This window comes from Tachyglossus aculeatus, chromosome 17, assembly GCF_015852505.1.
Source record: "Tachyglossus aculeatus isolate mTacAcu1 chromosome 17, mTacAcu1.pri, whole genome shotgun sequence".
Lineage (NCBI taxonomy): Eukaryota > Metazoa > Chordata > Mammalia > Monotremata > Tachyglossidae > Tachyglossus > Tachyglossus aculeatus.
Genome location: NC_052082.1, coordinates 49,296,561 through 49,319,990, shown reverse-complemented (window position 1 = coordinate 49,319,990; position 23,430 = coordinate 49,296,561). Strand labels below are relative to the sequence as shown.

Sequence of the window (23,430 nt, the reverse complement as noted above, 5' to 3'; positions counted from 1 at the left end):
TTTAACTATAATATAAGGATAATTAAGCTTTTCTGTGAGCACAGTTTGCCGCTGATGCTGCTGCCTGGAGCCTTGGCATTTATTGAGCAAAGTAATAATTTATCGTCCTTTGTACGCTCAAAAGCCATCTTCATTACCACACTGGCACCGGGGGGCCTTCACCACCTGTTTCTGCCCATCGCGCCCAGGGTGGGGCCCATCCGCGTGGCCCCTCCTCTCTCCCAAATCCCTCGGACGAGGAGGGTCCGGGTGGGAGCTCGGGAAGGGGCAATCAATCAATCAATCAATCAATCGTATTTATTGAGCGCTTACTATGTGCAGAGCACTGTACTAAGCGCTTGGGAAGTACAAATTGGCATCACATAGAGACAGTCCCTACCCAACAGTGGGCTCACAGTCTAAAAGGGGGAGACAGAGAACAGAACCAAACATACCAACAAAATAAAATAAGTAGGATAGAAATGTACAAGTAAAATAAATAAATAAATAGAGTAATAAATATGTACAACCATAATAAATATGTACAACCATAAGGGGCAGCGAAAGAGCTGAGCTGCCGCGGCCTGGGGGACCTCAGCAGATTACGGCCTCGTCGTCGTCCTCCCCAACTGGACGCCCCCCGGCTGTTGGGGGGTGGGGGCGTGGCGAAGGGGGGAGGGAAGGGGAGGGGGATTTGTCTTCCCCGGACTGAGGGGGTGGGGAGAGGGTCTGCTGCGCCGCTCCTGGAGATATTACGGTGGGGTTTGGCTGGGCTCCCCCCGCCCATCTTCGCCTGCCTCCCTCGCTGCCGGCGGGCGCTCCTTGGCACCGACGCCAAGCGCTGGCCGCGGTGCTGGATCCTCCGGGCTGCCCGTGCCCCCGACCGGCCCCCCCCCTCGCCCCCCGAGAGCCGCCCTCGCCCCGGCCACCGATCCCCCGCCCGCCCTGGGGGCCCGGGGCAAGCGGGCGGCCGCGGTTGGCACCATGCGCTGCCCGGGCATCCTCCTCCTGCTCCCGTTCCTGGCACTCCCGGCTCACGGTAAGGGACCCAAGCGTCCGGGAGCACCGGGGGATGCTCGGGAAAGCGGGAATATGGAGGGAGGGGCTGCCCTTTTCGTCCCACCCGGCCCTATAGATCGCCACCTTTGAGCCACTGGGCACGATGAGGAGGATGGGCCGGCGGGTGTGTGCGCGTTTGGGGAGGGGGCGGTGGGAGATGGTTGCCAACTTGTACTTGCCAAGCGCTTAGTCCAGCGCTCTGCACACAGTAAGCGCTCAATCAATACGATTGGATGAATGAACGAATCTAAAATGGGGGAAGGGACATGGGGGGAGCCAGAGCGTCCTGTTGGGTAGGGACTGGCCCTAGATGTTGCCAACTTGTACTTCCCAAGCGCTTAGTCCAGTGCTCTGCACACAGTAAGCGCTCAATCAATACGATTGGATGAATGAACGAATCTAAAATGGGGGAAGGGAGATGGGGGAGCAAGAGCGTCCTGTTGGGTAGGGACCGGCTCTGTATGTTGCCAACTTGTACTTCCCAAGCGCTTAGTCCAGTGCTCTGCGCACAGTAAGCGCTCAATAAATACGATTGATTGGTTGGTTGATTCTGCGATCTGATGCGATTGTCCGGGTGCAATATGGACTTTCCCCTCCAGAAATGCGCTCAAGAAATACGATTGAATGAATGCATTTATGTCGACCCCTTCCCCCTCCCCGCCTCCGCTGCTTTCTCAGGGGCAGGTGGAAGTGGAGGGGTGTTGGGGGGTGCGGGGGGCGTCCCGGGTGGCGATGTACATATTTATTACTCTATTTATTTATTTATTTATTTATCTTACTTGTACATTTCTATCCTATTTATTTTATTTTGTTGGTATGTTTGGTTCTGTTCTCTGTCTCCCCCTTTTAGACTGTGAGCCCACTGTTGGGTAGGGACTGTCTCTATGTGTTGCCAATTTGTACTTCCCAAGCGCTTAGTACAGTGCTCTGCACATAGTAAGCGCTCAATAAATACTATTGATTGATTGATTGATTGATGTGGGGGCGCGGGTCTCTGGCAGCACCAGGCGTCCCCGGCCCCCCCCCCGACCCCCCGCCAAACTTCGGCTCCCACTTTTCCCATCCCACTCCGGGTCCGCTCCCGTCTATACCGCGGGCGCAGGTTGCCATGAGGGAGGAGGAAGGGGCTCCAGGGGAGTCCTCTGGCTGCCGGGGTCGCCTCCTGGACCCTCGATTTAGCCGGGGGGGGCGAACCTCGGGACCCCTCCTCCCCTGCCGCATTCAGATTAGGAGCTGTGCCCCCTCCCCTCCCTCTCCGGAGCTGGCATGCTGGCATGCGGGGGGCAGGAAGGCCCTGCACCTCTGGGCAGCCCGCCTTCGGCTCTTGCCAACAATCAATCAATCGTATTTATTGAGCGCTTACTATGTGCAGAGCACTGTACTAAGCGCTTGCACTGTTGGCTTGTACTAAGCCAACAGTGCCCTCTTCCTCAGCTCCACCCTATAATGCCCGCCTTCGCCGGAGACCCTGGGGGCGTTGGGGGAGTGGGTTTGCTCCGGGCGCATAGAGGGGAAGGGAAGGGCCTGACTCCGTTTCCCAATAAACGGGGAAGGGTCTTGTCCCCAGTTACTCGCCCCCTCCGACCCCCGAGACCCCCCGGAGCAGGGCAGAGGAGGACCCGGGAGTGCGGTGGCCGGTGGCTCGGGGGACAATGGTTGTCAGCGCTTGGCAGGGTCGTGGCACCCTTCTCGGGGGGCAGAGGGGTTTCACCTCGAGGACAAAGGCCGCCCAGACCCCCTTCCCCCGTGGGAAGGCGGAGGCGGAGAGAGCGCGCGCAGGATAATAATAATTATTATTAAGCGCTTACTACGTGCCGAGCACTGTTCTAAGCGCTGGGAAGATACAAGGTCATCAGGTTGTCCCACGTGGGGCTCACAGTCTTCATCCCCATTTTCCAGGTGAGGGAACTGCGGCTCAGAGGCGTGAAGTGACTTGCCCAAGGTCACCCAGCAGACATGTGGATTAGAACCCACGACCTCTGACTCCCAAGCCCGGGTTCTTTCCACCGAGCCACGCTGCTTCCCACGCCTTCCCGCGCCCCCACCTCCCCCCGCCTAACCAGGCTGGCTGGCCCGGTCCCGGGGGTCGCGGGGGGTCCCTGCTCTTCGAGGGCGGCCGGGGGAAGTTCCGCCTTCGCTTTCCCTGCAGGAGTAGAAGGCAGCCGGGGCTGAGAGGTCGGACTCCTGGGTTCTGGCTCCGGTCCTGGACTGTGACCTTGGGGATTACTGTTTTTACTCCCTCTCTGGGCCTCCTCTTCTGGCTAACGGGAAAAATGGCCCTCCTCCTCCCCCCCAAGCACTCCCCCACCTCGCCAGCCCCTTCCCCTCCCGATCCCTGTGGGACTTGGAGATAACAATAATAATGATGGTATTTGTTAAGCGCTTACTATGTGCAAAGCACTGTTTTAAGCACTGGGAAGATTACAAGGTGATCAGGTTGTCCCACGGGGGACTCACCGTTTGAATCCCCATTTTACAGATGAGGTAACTGAGACACAGAGAAGTTAAGTGACTTGCCCAAAGTCACGCAGCTGACAGTTGGCAGAGCCGGGATTTGAACCCAGGACCTCTGACTCCAAAGCCCGGGCTCTTTCCACTGAGCCACGCTGCTTGGGGCGACTCATTGAGCTTTCTCTTTTCGTCCCTGGAAAGCGCCTGGGCCTCATTCATTCATTCCATCCTATTTATTGAGCGCTTACTGTGTGCAGAGCACTCTACTAAGCGCTTGGGAAATACAAATCGGCAACATATATCGACGGTCCCTACCCAACAACGGGCTCCCAATCTAGAAGGGGGGGGGGAGCAGACAACAAAACAAAACATGTAGAGGTCGTGGGTTCCAATCCTGACTCCGCCACTTGTCAGCTGTGGAACTCTGGGCAAGTCACTTCACTTCTCTGTGCCTCAGTTACCTCATCTGTAAAATGGGGGTGAAGACTGTGAGCCCCACATGGGACAACCTGCTGACCTTGTTTCTACTTCAGCTCTTAGAACAGTGCTTGGCACATAGTAAGCGCTTAACAAATACCATCATTGTTATTATTATTATTATTAATACCATCAGAATAAATAGAATTATAACGGTATAACGCCGGTCGACGCCGGACTCGGGGTGACCAAGGTGGTCGAGGACCCTCTCCCCGCCCCCGGCCTCTCCCTCGGAGCCTCCTCTCTCCCACCCTAACCTGTTCCAGCCCCTCTTCTCTACGGTTTCGCTTCTTCCCCTTCCCCATTCCTGGGTACTCCCAGCTCCCCGAGGCTCCCAAACGTTACCTAAAGAATCATCTCTCTTCGCGCCTCGCTAGACCGAGAGCACTTTCGTGTCTGTGGATGAGCATGAGTGTGTACATGTATGTGTGTGTATATGAGTGTTTGAGATTGTGCGGTGTGGGTTGCGTGTGTCCCTGAGTGTGTAAATGCGCCGGGTCTGTATATGAGCGTGCATTGGCCCTGCCAGTGTGGAGACCTTACCTGCGTCCGACTATATGTGTTGGTGAGTCGGTGCCTCAGGGTGTAGTGCAGTGTGAATCGCCGTTTGAGTGCGTCCAGTGTGGCTGTGAATCCGTGGAGCTTTGTATGATCATAGGTGTGATCGCGTTTGTGTGTGTGTGCAGGTGTGCTGGGCACAAGGCGTGTCCGTGGGTGTCCCCTCTGCGTGCACTGCATATCTCCATTTGTCTGCCGTGTATTCGTGTAAACTGCGTGTGTACGCGTGGTCAGCGCGCTCTGTGTGGGCCTGACGTCTGTGTTTTATGGTGGGAATGTGTTTGTGGACACGGGGCTGGGCCAAGCACTGAACCCCCCGACCTGGCCGCCGTGGCCGGTCCTTCTCTGGGCCCACCTGGCTTCTCGGCCTTCTCGCCCGCCTTTTCTCTGGCCTCTTCCCTCCTCCCTCGGCCGGGGGGCACTGCCAGCCTAGGGTTGAGCCTGCCCGGGCTCCCAAGGAGAGTGGGCACGGGGAACACCGTCAGATCTTCCAGCTCCGCCATGCCCACTCCGGAGGGCAGAGGTTGGGGGACCCGTTGGGTCTGGGAACCCACGGTTGGCTTTGCCCGAGGCGCGCTTTATCCGCGGAGACAGCCGAGAAAGAGCAGGGTGGGTCCTGCGCCTCGCCCCTCACCGCCCCCGACCCATCTCTATTTAGCCCTTTAAAGACCCATCTCTATTTAGCCCTTTAAATAGCAGAGCGGGTTTTGGGTCGCGCTGACTGTTCATTTTTTTAGTTATTTTTGGTTCCTTTTTGACTGTTGGTTTTTGACTTCGGGGGCCTTTGAAGGGCCTTGGGCGCCCCGCTCCCCGACTAGGCTCCTCCTCCCTCCGATGTTCCACCGCCCCGAGGTTACGACGGCCGGGGAGCAGCGGCAGGAGGACGCGGGCGAGGAGGACTCAAGCGCTTAGTACAGTGCTCTGCACACAGTAAGCGCTCGATAAATACGAGAGGAGGAGGAGGAACAGGAGGAGGAAGAGGAGGAGGTGGAGGAGGAGGAGAAGGAGGAGGAAAAGGAGGGGGAGAAGGAGAAGGAGGGAAAGGGAGAAGGAGGAGAAAGAGGAGGAGGAGAGGAGGAAAAGGGGGGAGGAGGAGGAGGAGAAGGAGGAAAAGGGGGAAGGAGGAAAAGGAAGGGTAGGAGGAAGAGGAGGAGAAGGAGGAGAAAAAGGAGGGGGAGGAGGAGAAAGAGGAGGAGGAGGAGGAGGAGGAGGAAAAGGGGGAAGGAGGAAAAGGAAGGGTAGGAGGAAGAGGAGGAGAAGGAGGAGGAAAAGGAGGGGGAGGAGAAGGAGGAAATTGGGGGAGGAGGAGGAAGAGGAGGAGGAGAAAAAGGAGGAAGGAGGAAAAAGAAGGGTAGGAGGAAGAGGAGGAGAAGGAAGAGGAAAAGGAGAGAGAGTAGGAGGAAGAGGTGGAGGTAGAGGAAGAGGAGGAGGAGGAAAAGAGGCGGAGGAGGAAAAGGGGGAGGAGGAGAAGGAGGAAAAGGGGGAAGGAGGAAAAGGAAGAGTAGGAGGAAAAGGAGGGGGAGGAGAAGGAGGAAAAGGGGGGAGGAGGAGAAGGAGGAGGAGGAGAAAGAGGAAAAGGGGGAAGGCGGAAAAGGAAGGGTAGGAGGAAAAGAAGGAGAAGGAGGAGGAAAAGGAGAGAGAGGAGGAGGAGGAGGAAAAGGAGAGGAAGAGGAAGAGGAGGAGGAGGAAAAGAAGGGGGAGGAAGAGAAGGAGGAGGAAAAGGAGGAGGAAAAAGAGGAGGAAAAGGAGGAGGAGGGAGTTCGGGGCGATTGGGTTTCCCGTCGTCATTTCGGAGAGGCCCGACCGCGAAAGGACCAAAGCCCGGGCCGAGGAGACTCTCCCGAAGGAGACCCTTGCGCTCCGAGAGGCCGGAGGGACCCAGGCCTCCTTTCTCCCCGCAGGCCGGCTGGGGCCCGGGGGCGGCCCGCCTCGGAACCCCCATCCGCGCCCGGGCACAATCCATCCTCCATCCGCGACCCACACGCCAGCTCCCGCCGGGAGAGGCAACGGCGCGGCCGGTGCGCACTCGGTGCCCGCTCCAACGGGCCCCCGCAATCGGCCGCTCCGTGCCCACCCCCGGGCCTCTACCCACTAGCCGGGCACAGTTCGCTGCCCAGGCGGAACCGGTGTCCTCTACGCCCTCGCCCTTCGGTGCTCAACTGCTTTCTGGAGCTGTACCGGGGGCGGGGGCGGAGGGATGGGGGAGAGGGAGCGCAGCGCTTCGCGCCCCGGGCTCAATCTCCAACCGCCGGGCCCGGCCCCGGCCCCGGCCCCGGCCCGGGGAGAGCAACGGTGACGCCGCCTGCTGTGTCAGTTTAATGATTTTTAATGAGCAATTACCTTTAGTCATTCTCCTAATTTCTGAAAATCAATAAAGTTAATTAAACTCTGCGTGTGTGTATGAGTCGCTTTGTGAGCGCAAGAGGAAGAGGCAGTGGGGAGCCCGCTCGGGGAGCGGGCGCCTGGGTTGCCGGCCCTCCCTCCTCCCCGGGGACTCGTTCGCCTCCTGGGCCTCAGTTTCCCATTCCCCCAACTCAGATCGGGTGCCAGGGGTGCGTGGCACTGGGGGTAAACGGGCAGCCTGGACTTGGCTTCCCATCAAAGGGAAAGAGGGCAGGGGAGGGGGCGGTGCCACGGGGCGGCTCCAGCTGACCCTCTGTGTCCCCCTCTCCTCGAACTGGCACAGCGGGGGTTAACTGTTCTCCCCCAGGTTGTCACCACACAGAACGGTAATTGCAGGTTCTTGTTAATTAGCGTGGCTCAGTGGAAAGAGCCCGGGCTTTGGAGTCACAGGTCATCCGTTCAAATCCCGGCTCCGCCACTTGTCAGCTGTGTGACTTTGGGCAAGTCACTTCACTTCTCTGTGCCTCAGTTACCTCATCTGTCAAATGGGGATGAAGACTGTGAGCTCCCCCGTGGGACAACCTGATCACCTTGTAACCTCCACAGTGCTTAGAACAGTGCTTTGCACATAGTAAGCGCTTAATAAATGCCCCACTGTTGGGTAGGGACTGTCTCTATATGTTGCCAATTTGTACTTCCCAAGCGCTTAGTACAGTGCTCTGCACATAGTAAGCGCTCAATAAATACGATTGATGATGATGGTTATTGTTGTTATTATTATTATTATTAATTCCTTGGTAACCGCACACGCCGCCGTTTCCAGAGCGATCCGTCTGCCTGGGCTGGGCACCCTCGCCCTGTGCCCGGGCACGGCAAGCTCAGACATGGGGCATCGCATCCACAAGCCTGGTTAGACCGGTCTGGCCTCATGACGCACCGACCTGTGCCCACCTTCCAACTTGGCCCTGCCGAATGGTTAGTGTCTCCGCGCCAGAGACATGCCACCTAGAAGGGGGCTGGTAACGAGAGGAGTTGGCAGAGGGCTCGGCCTGGTTTCTCCTCGAGATTGGGCAGGAGAGGCTGGTCGGCAGAGTGGCGCAGCCTGAGGCCTCGGGGGGCTGAGGAAGGATCTGAACTCAGAGCCTGGTGGAAATGCAGAGGAGGACCCGCGGAGCTCTTTCCTTCCCGCCACTATGCGTGCAGAGCACTGTAATGATAATAATAACGGTATTTGTCAAGCGCTTACTATGTGTCAAGCACTGTTCTAAGCGCTGGGGAGGTTACAAGGTGATCAGGTTGTCCCACGGTGGGGCTCACAGTTTTAATCCCCATTTTGCAGATGACGGAACTGAGGCCCAGAGAAGTTAAATGACTTGCCCAAAGTCACACAGCTGACGGCAGTTGGCGGAGCGGAATTTGAACCCATGACCTCTGACTCCAAAACCCGGGCTCTTTCCACTGAGCCACGCTGCTTCCTGGGAGAGTACGATATAACAATAAATGGGCACATTCCCTGCCCACGACGAGTTTACAGTCCAGAGGCGAGGGAGCCCGGGAAGCATCATGGCCTAGTGGTAAGTGCACGGGCTTTGTGCTGTGTGACCTTGAGCAAGCCATTGAACTTCTCTGTGCCTCAGTTACCTCATCTGTAAAATTAAGAGTGTGAGCCTCTTGTGGGACAGGGACTGTGTCCGACCTGATTACCTTGTATCAACTCCGGCGCTTAGAACGGTGCTTGGCACATAGTAACCAATACCATCGTTAATATTATTGTTATGTGGGACATAAACTGTGTCCAACCTTTTCATCTCGTATCTACCTCAGCGTTTGAGGGAACTGAGACTCAAAGAAGTGAAGTAACTTGCCTAAAGTCACACAGCTGGTAAGTGGCGGAACTGAGATTAGAACCCATGACCTCTGATTTCCAAGCCCGTGCTCTTTCCACTGAACCACGCTGATTGGGTCAGCGTAATAGCAGTTTGGACGAAGGGCAAATTTTAGAGATGTTGTGCAGGTAGAACCAACAGGGTTTGGTGACAGACTGAATATGTGGCTTGATTTATTACTCTGTTTTACTTGTACATATTTACTATTCTGTTTATTTTGTTAATGATGTGCATCTAGCTTTATTTCTATTTATTCTGATGACTTGACACCTGTCCACATGTTTTGTTTTGTTGTCTGTCTTCCCCCTTCTAGACTGTGAGCCCCTTGTTGGGTAGGAACCGTCTCTATATGTTGCCGACTTGTACTTCCCAAGCGCTTAGTACAGTGCGTAAGCGTTAAACAAGTACCCTACAAAACCACAAAAAATAGTGTGCCAGTGAGACAAAAATGAGCACGCTGTTTGGGGTGTTTCCCGACGGGGCTGAAGCGGGGCGGCTGTGTCGTCCTGGGCCTTGCCTTCTCGGAGGGCAGGAGGGGTGAGGGGGTTCCAGCTGCCCTCTCTCTCAGCTCCAGCGGCTCACCTGCTCTGTGCCCTCTCTGAGGGGACTCTGCCACCTGATGACGCTCAGCACCGGCGCCTCCGTCATCTGTGCTTAATGGGGAGAAAGGAGTCGTGTTGGTGGTAATCGACTTAATTAGAGGCCGGGGGCTTCTCCCGCTCTCCCGGAGCCAGGCCTGTGTAATGGTGGGCGAGAGCAGCAGCGGGAAACCCAGCTTTCCTCCCCGCTTCCTTCCGCAGCCCCTCCCAGGGCCTCCCACGACCCCCGGGCCTGGCATCCAGCCCAGATGAAGTGGCTTGTAACCCTGGGGGTGGCAACCAGCGCTGGGTGACCTTGGAGGGGAAGGTCTCCTGCATCAAAAGGGGCCAGCCGGTGCCAACACCTCTCCGGTTCGGCGAGGCCCAGGCTGCCCATCTCCCCCCCGGGTCCCTCGCGGACTCTAGTCTCTCCCATCCCCAACCCCAAGACTGCCTCTCCTCCAGTGCCCGCCCATCCATCCTTCTGCGGGTTCCTTAGGACATTGGCTTCTCGGGCCAGGAGGGGAGCGAAGGGGCCGAGTTGGGGTGGCAGAGGTGCCCGGAGAGCGGACATCCCGCTGCTGGCACGCCGGTTGAGCTGCTCTCTCCTCTAGAGCCCAGAGACGTTCAATCCCTCGACCAAAGACATACAGGCAAGAAGCTCGTTGGGGCGGGGAATGCGTCTGTTGTATTGTTATGGTGCACTTTCCCAAGCGCCTAGTACGGTGCTTCGCTCAAAGTTAGCGCTCAATAAATAGGAATAATGATTGACTGGCTGACTGATAGAGAAGCAGCATGGCTCAGTGGAAAGAGCCCGGGCTTTGGAGTCAGAAGTCATGGGTTTAAATCCCAGCTCCGCCAACTCTCAGTTGTGTGACTTTGGGCAAGTCACTTAACATCTCTGTCTTCTAGACTGTGAGCCCACTGTTGGGTAGGGACTGTCTCTATGTGTCGCCAACTTGTACTTCCCAAGCGCTTAGTACAGTGCTTTGCACACAGTAAGCGCTCAATAAATACGATTGATTGATCTCTGTGCCTGTTACCTCATCTGTAAAATGGGAATGAAAAACTGTGATTCCTCCCCCCCCCCCCGTGGGACAACCTGATCACCTTGTAACCTCCCCAGCGCTTAGAGCAGTGCTTTGCACATAGCGCTTAACAAATACCATCATTATTATTCAGCGCTTAGAACAGTGCTTTGCACATAGTAAGCGCTTAATAAGTGCCATCATTATTATTATTATAGACAGAAAACAGGCTGGAAAAAAGTCTAGGGTGGGTGGGCTGCGGGGCTGCACCTGCCCCTCTCCGGCTCAGCTCGGGCCCGACTCGGCCAACCTGCGGGAAGGAGGAAGGGGCATCTCTCTCCATGCCCACCGAGGAAGGTAGCGGTGCCCAATGGAGGAGGATCGGTCTGCAAATTCAGCCCCCTCCTCCCTCATCTCGGAGATGGTTCTGTCTCTCTTGTCTCCGTTCTCCTTGTTTGATTCTGTGCCTGCGGGGTCTCCCCCGGGCTCTGAGGAAGCAGCTTGTAACCCTGGGGGTGGCAACCAGCGCTGGGTGACCTTGGAGGGAAAGGTCTCCTGCATCAAAGGGGGCCTGCCGGTGCCAACACCTCTCCGGTTCGGCGAGGCCCAGGCTGGCTGCCCCCTGCCCATCTCCCCCCGGGTCCCTCACGGACTCTAGTCTCCCCCATCCCCAACCCCAAGACTGCCTCTCCTCCACTGCCCATCCGTCCTTCCGCGGGTTCCTTAGGACATTGGCTTCTCGGGTCAGGAGGCCCTCCCACGCTCTCCCCGCAGAGTGGGGCAGATCCATCCCTGTGGTATCTGAGAAGCTCTTACCGCGGGCCAAGCACTGTGCTAAGCGTCGGAAGCAGCGTGGCTTAGTGGAAAGAACACGGGTTTGGGAGGCAGACTGTCTGCTGTGTGACCTTGGGCCAGTCACTTCACTTCTCTGTGCCTGTTACCTCATCTGTAAAATGGGGATTAAAAGTGTGAGCCCCACGTGGGACAACCTGACTACCCAGCGCTTAGAACAGTGCTTGACACATAGTAAGCGCTTAACAAATACCAGCATTATAATATTATTATTATTATTATTATTATTACGGGACACAGCGGCTGTCCCGCAGTGGGCTGACGGTGTAAGGGTCGGCAAATAAGCTGGTGGGTGGATGGAGTGGGGTGTCTGAGCCACATCTGGGCCCGTCCCTGGGTGCCGAGGCGCGGGAGGAGTCATTAAAGGGGCTCGGACCCCTCCTCTCTCCGCTCCTCCGCCCCTCCCTCACTCGATCCCTCAATCAACCGTATTTATTGAGCACTTACTGGTGCAGAGCACTGAACTAAGCGCTTGGGAGAGTGCGCTCTGGCAATCAAACGGATTCCTTGCCCACAGCTCCCTCCCTCCCTGGGTCCCTTGTCCCTCGGTCCGTCCCTTCCTCAGTCGGTCCGTCCGTCCGGCGGCGGCGGCCCCGGGTAGGAGAACTGAGCTGGAACCGGCCTTGGCTCAAGCCTCCCCCGTGACGCCGGGACAAGGGACGGGGATGACCACCTTGCCGCCCCCAGACCCAGCCACGGGAGACTCTTCGGGGCTGAGACACTCGGGACGGGACTCTGCAGCATCTGTCCCCTGGGGCCCAACCAGAGAACCCAGCCAGGGGACACGCTTCCTTCTCTTTCTCTTCCTCCTTCTCCTCTTTTTCTTCCTCCTCCTCCTCTTTCTCTTCGTCCTCCTCCTCTTTCTCCTCCTCTTTCTCTTCCTCCTCCTCCTCCTCTTCCTTCTCCTCCTCTCCCTTCTCCTCCTCTTCCTTCTCTTCTTCCTCCTCCTCCTCTTCCTTCTCTTCTTCCTCCTCCTCCTCTTCCTTCTCTTCTTCCTCCTCCTTCTCTTCCTTCTCTTCTTCCTCCTCCTCCTCTTCCTTCTCTTCTTCCTCCTTCTCCTCTTCCTTCTCTTCTTCCTCCTCCTTTTCTTCCTCCTTCTCCTTCTCCCCTCCCTCCTCCTCCCCCTCTTTCTCTCCCGTCTCCCCCTCCTCTTTCTCTCCCTTCTCCCCCTCCTCTTTCTCTCCCTTCTCCCCCTCCTCTTTCTCTTCCTCCCCCTCCTCCTCTTTCTCTTCCTCCCCCTCCTCCTCTTTCTCTTCCCCCTTCTCTCCTCCTCCTTCTCTTCCTCCTCTTTTTTTCCTTCCTCCCCCTCCTTCTCTTCTCCTCCTCCTCCTCTTCCTCCCCCTCCTCCTCTTCCTCCTCTTTTTTTCTCTACCTCCCCCTCCTTCTCTTCCTCCTCCTCCCCCTCCTCCTTCTCTTTTCTTCCTCTTCCTCCTTCTCCTCCTCCTCCTCCTCCCCCTCGCCTCTCCTCTCCCTCCCCGGCACCGCAGCAGACTTAGCCCCCCTCGTCGCGCTTTCCTGAGCCCAGAACAGTCCTGCAGAGAGAGGAGACGAGTCTGGCTTCCCGGCCCCCATCGCCCCCTGCCCCAGCCTGGTCCCGGACCCCTGGGTCCCTGGAGCCCAAGGCCGCAGGCCCCGAGAGGCTCCCGCGGTCAGGTTTTCCGGCCCGGTGCTGACTTTCCTGCCGAGAGCTTGGAATCGATCCATCGGCCGCCGGCGGTTTGTTGTCGGGCATTGATTGTTGGGATTTCTCCCTGGGTCCCAAGAAAACAACCTGGTAGTTCACAAACAGAAATGACACTGCACAGCTTGGTCCCGCGCCCCCCCCGGAGACTGCCTGACAAACGGGTTGCCTGGAGGGGCCGAGGACTGGGGGCCCGGTTCCACGTGGAACAGGGACTTTGTCCAACCGATTTGCTTGTATCCACCCCAACGCTTAGTACAGTGCCTGGCACATAGTAAGCGCTCAACAAATACCATCATCATCCCTTCACTTCTCTGGGCCTCGGTTCCCTCATCTGGAAAATGGGGAGTGAGGCTGTGAGCCCCATGTGGGACAGGGACTGTGTCCAACCCGATTTGCTTGTATCCACCCAGCGCTTAGTACAGTGCCTGGCACATAGTAAGCGCTCAACAAATGCCATCATCATCACTTCACTTCTCTGGGCCTCAGTTCCTTCATCTGGAAAATGGGGAGTGAGGCTGTGAGCCCCACGTGGGACAGGGACTGTGTCCAACCCGATTTGCTTGTATCCTCCCAGCACTTAGTACAGTGCCTGGCACAAAGTAAACCCTCAACAAATACCGTTATTATTATTATTATTATTATCTGGTTCCCGGGCTGGTCATCTCCAGTGGGCCCATGGGGAAGAGGAGGAGGAGGTGGCCGGGGTGGGAAGGGCTGTGGGGAGCGGAGCCCGATCTGGGGGTTCTCAGAACCTCAGTGAACCGAATGAAAATGAAATGCAAATAAAGAGCTGATGTTGGGGTCCCACTAGTTTAGATGTCGTGCTGATCTCTTTTCTCCCCCTCCAGAAAGGCCACCCGACTCCAGGACAAGGCAGGGGTGGCTACAGCACCGGGCTACTGGGTGGGCTTCAGCCTGAGGCCTCTGGGTGCCAGGGACCAGAGTGCCAGGGCCGCAGCCTCTGCAGTTGAGACAGAAGTCGGGAGAGAAGGTGGGGAGGGAGGGATCCCGGTTCAGTCCAGTGGGGCAAGCAACAGACCCTACCAGGAGAGCACAGGAACAAGCCGAAAAGCCCCAATTCTGAGGGTGGCCAGAGCTGGCCAAGGAGCATGGCCAAGGGGCAGGGGGCCAGGGGTGACCGGCACGGCTTGAGGAAGGGCGAGGTGGAGCAAAGTGAGCAGGGCCCCCCTGGCGTGTGAGTTGTCCTGTGCCACCCTGAGTTCTCACCCTCCTTCTCTTCTGTGTCTCCTTTGCATATTGCATGTTGCTTATTTAGTGGGGCTTAGTGGATAGAGGATGGGCCTGGGAATCAGAAGGACCTTTATTCTAATCCCAGCTCTGCTATTTGTCTGCTGTGTGGCCTTGGGCAAGTCACTTCATTTCTCTGGGCCTTGGTTACCTCATCTGTAAAATCGGGATTAAGACTGTGAGCCCCATGTGGAACAGGGGCTATGTCTGACCTCATGAACTTGTATCTACCCCCATGCTTAGAACAGTGGTTGGCACATAATAAGTGCTTAAGTACCATAATTATTATTATTATTATAATGGTCAGCAGAGAGACCCCACTCCCCTCTCCTCAAGACCCCCTCCCCCTAATCCCTCTCTTTCAGTGTGCCCTCCACTTTTCTTTTCCTTCCCTCCCCCCCCATCCCTGGGCCAATGTCCACTCCCACACGCTGGCCAGAGCTGACACCCAGGATCACAGGAGCCGCCAGGCTTCTTGGTGTCCAGTGGGCATCCTGCATGTGCCCTGGTTTTACCCATGACCGGAGCTGAGGCCGGGGGTCTGCGGGCCTGGTTCCACGGTTGGATTTTAGGGGGTCTTCCGGGGAAGACTCCCAGTGGCCAACGTGACATATAGAATTCAAACCCAGTAACGAGATGAGCTGGCGGTTTGCAATATTAATCAGTAACAAGCGTGTTCCGTGACCCCAATAGAAAGGAACCAGGCAGCAGAAATTCAGATGCCGCTGGAACAGCCAACTGCTCGCTCCCCCTGCAGCTGGTAGCCGCCCCTTCTAGGGATTCTGTTGTGCGGGCAGGGCCAGGGCACAGAGGGCAGAGTGGCACTTGGTGGTGAAGGGGCCTCCGTGTCTGATCAGCAGGTACTAGATTTGCTGGGCAAGGGCGAGTTGGACTATTCAGTGATGGGTTTGGATCTGCCTCAGGGGGCTCTCCGGGTCCAAGGCTCACTCACACCTGAGATCAGCTCCTTGAAGGCAGCGATTGTGTCTACTTACTCCAGCTATTGTAAGCGGTTAGTACAATAACCAACTTTGTAAGTTGTAATTTTGTAATAACCAATATTGTAAGTGGTTAGTACCCGTGTTCTGCACATTGTAAGAGCTCTATACCACTGATGTTGATTTCAGAGTTGGAGTTGGGAAGGAGCACATAGGCCCAGAACCCAGGTGTCCACCCCGAGCATACATGCAGAGAAGCAGCGTGGCTCACTGTCTCCCCTCTTTTTGACTGTGAGCTCGTTGTTGAGGAGGGACCATCTCTATATGTTGCCAACTTGTACTTCCCGAGCACTTAGTACAGTGCTCTGCACACAGTAAGCGCTCAATAAATACGATTGAATGAATGAAAGAGCATGGGCTTTGGAGTCAGAGGTCATGGGTTCAAATCCCGCCTCCACCACTTAGCTGTGTGACTTTGGGCAAGTCACTTAACTTCTCTGTAACTGAGGCACAGTTACCTCGTCTGGAAAATGGGGATGAAGACTGTGAGCCCCACTTGGGACAAACTGCTCACCTTGTAACCTCCCCAGCACTTAGAACAGTGCTTTGCACATAGTAAGCACTTAAGAAATGCCATTATTATTATTATTGTTATTATTATTATTATTATTATTATGATGATGATGCAGGTCAGATGGGCACACCTGGGCACACAGGGTATCCTTCTTGATGCCCCCATTTGGGGGCCAGCATAGCAGGGGGGCCAGGACCCTGGGGCATATCCCAGCTGGTAGGGGTAAGGGCAGGGGCAGAGACATCTGGCAAGGGGAACAGAAGGAGGAGGTGAAGTGGCAGCAGACAGTTTCATTAATCTCCTTCTCCTGGCCTGGTCTTGGTCGTGGCAAGGCGATATTAGATTTTAAATTGGAAAACCATTGCGGGGGACTCAGGCGTGGGTGCCTGCCCTGGCCTGAGCTTTTAGAGCCTCCAGGGTAGGGGGACAAGCTGGGGTGGATTAGAGGAGACATCTCAGCTCCTCTTTCTGGCCCTTCTGCTAAGGGCCACTCTATTAAATTGTTCTCTCCCAAGCAATTAGTACAGTGTTCTGCACACAGTAGGTGCCCAATCACTGATTGATTGATTGATTGATTGATTGGGGGAAGGACAGCAGTGAGTCTAGGCCCTAGTCCCTGTCCGCAGCCCCTCTCTCTGGTGGATGGGCCAGTTGTTGATCAAGGGACATTGCCAGAAACCTGAGCCCCTAGGCCTCCTGGTTTCTGCAGGAGTCTGGCCAGAGACAGCGCTGTGGTAATAATAATAATAATAATAATAATAGCATTTATTAAGCACTTACTATGTGCAAAGCACTGTTCTAAGTGCTGGGGAGGTTACAAGGTGATCAGGTTGTCCCACGGGGGGCTCACAGTCTACATCCCCATTTTACAGATGAGGTAACTGAGGCACAGAGAAGTGAAGTGGCTTGCCCAAAGTCACAGCTGACAATTGGCCCAGTCGGGATTTGAACCCATGACCTCTGACTCCAAAGCCCGCACTCTTTCCACTGAGCCACGTTGCTTCTCTTGGTAGAGGGAATGGGAGGGAAGGGATTGAGGGGGCGGGGTGGTTCGTGAGGGCATGTTTGGGTGTGTGTGTGGGGATCTGCTGACCGCTTGTGGGTCTGCTGTGGGTGTGTGTGTGGGTCTGCTGACTTAGGTCTATGGGCTCCAAATGTATTCCCCTGTGGCCACGATGGTGCAGTCTGTGAGTGCCCTGGATCACTGGTGTGTCCAAGTGTGCAATGACTGTGTGTTGGCATTCATTCATTCATTCAATCGTATTTATTGTGCGCTTACTGTGTGCAGAGCCCTGTACTAAGCGCTTGGGAAGTAGAAGCTGGCAACATATGTCTGGGTGTCCACTGTCAAGTATATGTTTCTTGCTCCTGGACAGATGGGAATTTGCTTTTAGGGCAGCACTAGGTAGCTGTCTTCCAGTGGCACCCTGCTCCGCCCCACTCCTCACCTCCTCAGGGGCAGGGATTCTGGAACTTTCCTGGCCAGACTCCTAGACCTCCTGGTGAATAATCAGAGACTGGCACTATCCTGGGTCCTTCCTCTCTGGGGCCCAGGACAAAGCCTGGACATCTTTATCTGCCTGCTGGACACCTGGGCTGCTGATGCAGATGGCCCCTGTCCCCGGGCCTCTGACCCCATCCCCTTCCCCCAGACATTCATTCAGTCATATTTATTGAATGTTTACTGTGTGCAGAGCACTGCACTAAGCACTTGGTACAATACAACAATAAACAGATACATTCCCTGCCCACAAGGAGCTTACAGTCTAGAGATCTAGTAAGTACACTAGTTTACAGTTTAGTGTGCCTGAAGCAGCGTGGCTCAGTGGAAAGAGCCCGGGCTTTGGAGTCAGAGGTTATGGGTTCAAACTCCGGCTCCGCCACCTGCCAGCTGTGTGACTTTGGGTAAATCACTTAACTCCTCTGGGCCTCAGTTACCTCATCTGTCAAATGGAGATTAAGACTGTGAGCCCCACTTGGGACAACCTGATCACTTTGTAAACTCCCCAGTGCTTAGAACAGTGCTTTGCACATAGTAAGCACTTAATAAATGCCATCAGTATTATTATTATTACCTGGGCCTCCCAGGGCAGGGGGCCCTGGGCAGCTGTGCCCACATGCCACGTCAAAAACACTTCTCTGCCAAGTCTGCAGCAGAGAGGTAAACTTTCCCCCTCCCAAAAGTTCAGTGTCCCTGTCCCATGCCAAACTTGCCAGACCTTCAGGATGCTAGGCTGAGTGAGATGTGGTAAGTCAGCAATGAAGCCAGTCTACTTTTATGGTATTTCTTAATTGGCACAGCGCTAAGCGCTGATGTAGATACAATTTATTCAGGTTGGTCCCAGTCTATGTGCCTTATGGGGGTCACAGTCTTAATCCCCATTTTACAGATGAGGGACTTAAGGCACAGAGAAGTGAAGTGACTTGCCCAAGGTCACACAGAAGACAAGTGGCAGAGCTGGGATTAGAACCCAGGTCCTTCTGACTCCCATGCCTGGGCTCTATCCACTAAGCCATGCTGCTCTGGGAGTGGGTTACCAACTGCCTATCTGTACCCATTCTCAGTACAGTGACCCTAGATCCTGGATTGCTAGAGAAGCAGCATAGCTCAGTGGAAAGAGCCCGGGCTTTGGAGTCAGAGTTCATGGGCTCGAATCCCGGCTCTGCCAATTGTCAGCTGTGTGACTTTGGGCAAGTCACTTCACTTCTCTGGGCCTCAGTTACCTCATCTGTAAAATGGGGATTAAGACTGTGAGCCCCCCATGGGACAACCTGATCACCTTGTAACCTCCCCAGCGCTTAGAACAGTGCTTTGCACATAGTAAGCGCTTAAGAAATGTCATCATTATTATTATTATTTGGAGTCAGAGGTCATGGGTTCAAATTCCAGCTCCACCAATTGTCAGCTGTGTGACTTTGGGCAAGTCACTTCACTTCTCTGTGCCTCAGTTCCCACATCTGTAAAATAGGGATTAAGACTGTGAGCCCCCCATGGGACAACCTGATCACCTTGTAACCTCCCCAACGCTTAGAACAGTGCTTTGCACATAGTAAATGCTTAATAAATGCCATCATTATTATTATTATTATTATCCATAGTGTATAGATGCTCTCTACCTCTCTCTCCCTCCCTCTCACCTCTGTAGTTAGGGAGAGTTCCCCTGGGACCAGAGTCCCTGCCTTCCACAGAAGTGATCAGGGGAGAGCCTTGGGCATGAGGCAGGGGTATCCTCAGTCCCTAGAGGTCATTCTGGGTGGATTCCCAATACTGGGTTGCAATCAATCCATCAATGGCATTTATTGAGCGCTGTCTGCCTGCCGAACACTGTACTAAATGCTTGAGAGAGTACGATACAACAGAGTCGATATGGATCCGTCTGTTTCAGAGCCAGAATGTCAGGATGGATCTGGGAAGCTTGGCAAAAGTGATGCACTCTCCAATGAGAAGGCCCAGAGGTGGAGGTAGCAGTGGGTGGGATTAGCAGCAGACAGAGACTGCAGAGCCCGAAGGCCGGGGGTGGTGGAGAGGGAGATGCTTGGCCGGAGAGATTGTTCATTTGAGGTTTCCCATGTTTCCCTGTCGCTGTTTCCAACCCAAACTTCACCCCTCCTCTCTGCCCTTTCCAGGAGTGAGATTTCCCAGCTGGGTTCTCATCCCTGTTACCCAACCATGCACTGAGCTCTGCCCACTCCACCTCCTCCCCCAGCCCCGCCATCAGCCGACTCCGACTCCTTCTCTACCTTCTTCTTCACCACTTCCTCCTCCTCTACATCCTCCTTCTACCTCCTCCTCCTTCCTCCTCCTCTTTCTCTTCTACCTCCTTCACCAGCTCCTCCACATCTTCCTCCTTCTCTTCCTCCAACTCCTTTACCTCTTTCTTCCAAATCCTCCTCCTCTACCTTCTCTCTCCTCCTCTACCTTTTCCTTCTCCTCCTCCTCCTCCCTTTTCCTCCTTCCAAATCCTCCTCCTCCCTTTTCCTCCTTCCAAATCCTCCTCCTCCCTTTTCCTCCTTCCAAATCCTCCTCCTCCCTTTTCCTTCTCCTCTTCCTCCTCCTCTACTTCCTTTTCCTCCTCCTTCTCCCCCTCCTCTCCCAGGGGTTGCAGAACTGGTTTGGCCCGGGCCTGGGCTCCTGACGAGGCAAGGGGCCTGACTGAGGACGGGATGACTCTGAAAGGGACAGAATTGGCGTGCTCAGGTATCCCCCAACTTGGCCTGAGCCCAAAACTGCCCCAACACAGTAAGGCCTGTCTGTCGGCCCGCCTGCCCGCCAGCCAGGAACCCGGGGAGCCCGGGAAATGAAAGAGTTGGAGAGGAAGGAAAGCAGAGGCTCTCCAGGGAGCCGGCTCTGCCAACTGCCTGGAAATTTGGAATTTTGCCCTGGAATAGGGGCTGCCAAATGGGGCCAAACCAGGCCAGGTGGGGGCCCACACTCAGGACCGGTGCCCGGGCTCTCGATGCCAGCTGGGCCGGCTGGGTCTCCCTGACCTTGGGGCCGGGTGAGGGGGGCTGGGGACTGGGCACCCCTGGCACTTGGATCCAGAACCCAGGTGGAATTCTCCAAGGGGCGACGGGGTCATGGGGGTGGAGAGCAAAGGGCCTGCTTCACTGGGAATGGGTTGTCCCTTTCCCAGGGATGCCCCCCGCCCTGGGGGCCCTCCTCCAGTCCGTGGCAGCGGGGGGCACGTGGGGTGAATGTGGGTCGGGGGCCAGCTGCAGCACTAATCCCCTATTAAAACTTGAAAGGGAGCGGGGTGCCCTCCCGGATAAACTCATTAATTTTTATGGGATAATAAATGGATCCCATTAAAATCTCATTCTCACCACACTGGGCTGACTTAACCTCTCATCACCCAGGCATACAGAGGAGGGGTGAAGGAAGGTTAGGTGCCAGCTCTGCCAGGCTCCCTGCTGCCAGCCACCCCCTTGTTCTTCCCCCAAACTCCGCTTCTTAGAGCGGGTTGGCTGGCATCATCCTACCCCCCCCACCACCTCCTCCTTATCAGCCTAGTTCCATTTTCCATCTGAGCTGGTGCCAGGAAAGGCAAGCATCTTTGTGCCTTTCTTCCTCCCTCCCTTCCTTCCCCTCCTTCGCTCTCCCCCTTCCTCTCCCCCTCCCTTCTCGAGGTGATCCGGGCCCCCCAAGAACAAGGATGGCATGGGCAGCTCAGCTGGTGCCAGTCACTCGATCAATGATATTTATTGAGTGCTTACTATGTGCAGAGTACTGTACCAAGCGCTTGGGAGAGTACAACAGAATAGGTAGACACGATCCCTGCCCACAACATGCTCATAGTCTAACGGGTCATGCCCATCCACATAGAGAAAGGGGAAAAGTGGCCGGCAGGGCAAAGAGGGGACCGAAGCAGTCAGACAATACTCTTGCAAACCCCTCTGGAGAAGCAGCATGGCCTAGCGGACAGATCACGAGCCTGGAATAATAATAATGATGGCATTTATTAAGCGCTTACTATGTGCAAAGCACTGTTCTAAGCGCTGGGGACGTTACAAGGTGATCAGGTTGTCCCACGGGAGGCTCACAGTCTTCATCCCCATTTTCCAGATGAGGTAACTGAGGCACAGAGAGGTGAAATCACTTGCCCAAAGTCACACAGCTGACAATTGGTGGAGCCTGGATTTGAACCCATGACCTCTGACTCCAAGGCCCGTGCTCTTTCCACTGAGCCACGCTGCTTCTCATGGAAGTCAGAAGGACCTGAGTTTTAATCCTGCTCTGCCACTTTTCTGCTGTATGACCCTGGGCAAGTCGCTTAACTTCTCTGGGCCTCAATTACCTCATTTGTAAATACGATTGATGACTAACTGACTGACGTGGAATAAGTGCTTATTAAGGCTATGAGTCCCATGAGGGACATGGACTGTGTCCAACTCGATTAGCTTGTACCTATTAGAGAAGCAGCATGGCTCAGTGGCAAGAGCATGGGCTTTGGAGTCAGAGGTCATGGGTTCAAATCCTGGCTCTGCCAATTGTCAGTTGTGTGACTTTGGGCAAGTCACTTCACTTCTCTGTGCCTCAGTGACCTCATCTGTCAAATGGGGATTAAAACTGTGAGTCCACTATGGGACAGCCTGATCACCTTGTAACCTCCTCAGCACTTAGAACAGTGCTTTGCACATAGTAAGCCCTTAATAAATGCTATTATTATTATTATTATTCCAGAGCTTCATGCAGTGCCTGGCACATAGTAAGCTCCTAATAAATACCATAGAAAAAACCTGGGCTGTGGAGCAAGCGCCACGGATGCTGACCACCCCTTTTTCACCCCAGGCTTGTCCAAGCCATGTGACTCAGTGGAAAGAGACCAGGTTTTGGAGTCAGAGGTCATGGCTTCTAATCCCTGCTCCGCCACTTGTCAGCTGTGTGACTTTGGGCCAGTCACTTCACTTCTCTGGGCCTCAGTTCCCTCATCTGTAAAAGGGGGATTAAGACAGTGAGCCCCCCGTGGGACAACCAGACCACCTTGTAACCTCCCCAGCGCTTAGAACGGTGCTTTGCACATAGTAAGCACTTAATAAATGCCATTATTATTATTATTATTATTATTATTATTATTATTATTATTACCACTTGCTTGTCCAGTCATCTGCCTTGGTCTAAACTCCTTCCCTGCCCAAAATGGCTTTGGGACAGGCCAAGAAGCTAGTCATCCCCCTCCTGCTTGCCACTGGCCCTGCACCCCTTTGGTGTGTTTTGGGGGGGGTTGAGCAGAGGCAGATGGGGGCACCTAATGGGGGGGGTCTCTATGGTCAGCTGTCCCTGAGCCAGGCCGGGGGTCCGGCAGAACATCAGACCCCTGCAAAGGCCTAGGCTTGGGAGCGAGGGGGATAGGGGAACAGGAGGTGCTGAGGATGGTGAGGAGAGGGAAGAGAATGAATCCACTAGGGAGGGATCGGGAATGGCTCATTACCACTGATGAAAGCCTTTTTTTCATTTACTCTAAATACTTTAAACGGGCTCCTTGGTTAGTTATTTGCATAGCTTAAGTACTAATGTGAAGGGAGGGATGGGGCCCAGGGCTTCGGGGCGAGAGGAGATGAGCCAGGGCTGGGACCGAGGGAGGGCACTTTTTTAAAAATTGGAATCTGTAAGTGCTTACTATGTGCCAGGCACTGCCCTAAGCGCTGGGGTAGTTGCAAGCTAATCAGGTTGGACACAGTCCATGTCCTACATGAAGCTCATATTCTTAATCCTCATTTCACAGATGAGGTAACTGAGGCCCAGAGAAGTTAAGTGGCTTGCCCAAGGTCACACAGCAGACTAATGTCTCTCCGCCCACCCCTCTTTCCACCTCCCTTTCCTGGCAAGTGCTGGGGGTGGGCAAGGGGCAGTCTGGGGGCTTGGCAGGGTGGTCTAGCGGGAAGAGCAAAGAGTGTGAGTCAGAAGACCTGGGTTCTAATCCCTGCTTCATCATTTGTATGACCTTGGGCAAGTCACTTAACTTCTCTGGGTCTCAGTTACCTCATCTGTAAAATGGGAATTTAGACTGTGAGCCCTCTGTGGGACAGGGACTGTGTCCAACCTGATTATCTTGTATCTACTCCAGCGCTTAGTACAGTGCCTGGCATTCATTCATTCAGTTGTATTTATTGAGTGCTTACTGTATGCAGAGCACTGTACTAAGTGCTTGGAAAGTTCCATTCGGCTACAGATAGGGACGCAGCATGGCTCAGTGGAAAGAGCCCGGGCTTTGGAGTCAGGGGTCGTGGGTTCAAATCCTAGCTCCGCAAGTTGTCAGCTGTGTGACTTTGGGCAA

General features: G+C 55.0%; 1 protein-coding gene across 1 annotated transcript in view; it reads left to right on the top strand.

Annotated features, from left to right (window-relative positions):
* The first annotated feature begins 753 nt into the window (after positions 1 to 753).
* Positions 754 to 23,430, top strand: part of SEZ6 (seizure related 6 homolog) — a 60,521-nt gene continuing 37,844 nt past the window's right edge. Inside the window, 1 exon segment of the mRNA XM_038759471.1 lies at positions 754 to 1,018. Coding sequence (XP_038615399.1) covers positions 964 to 1,018 — 55 coding nt within the window. The 5' untranslated portion in view covers positions 754 to 963.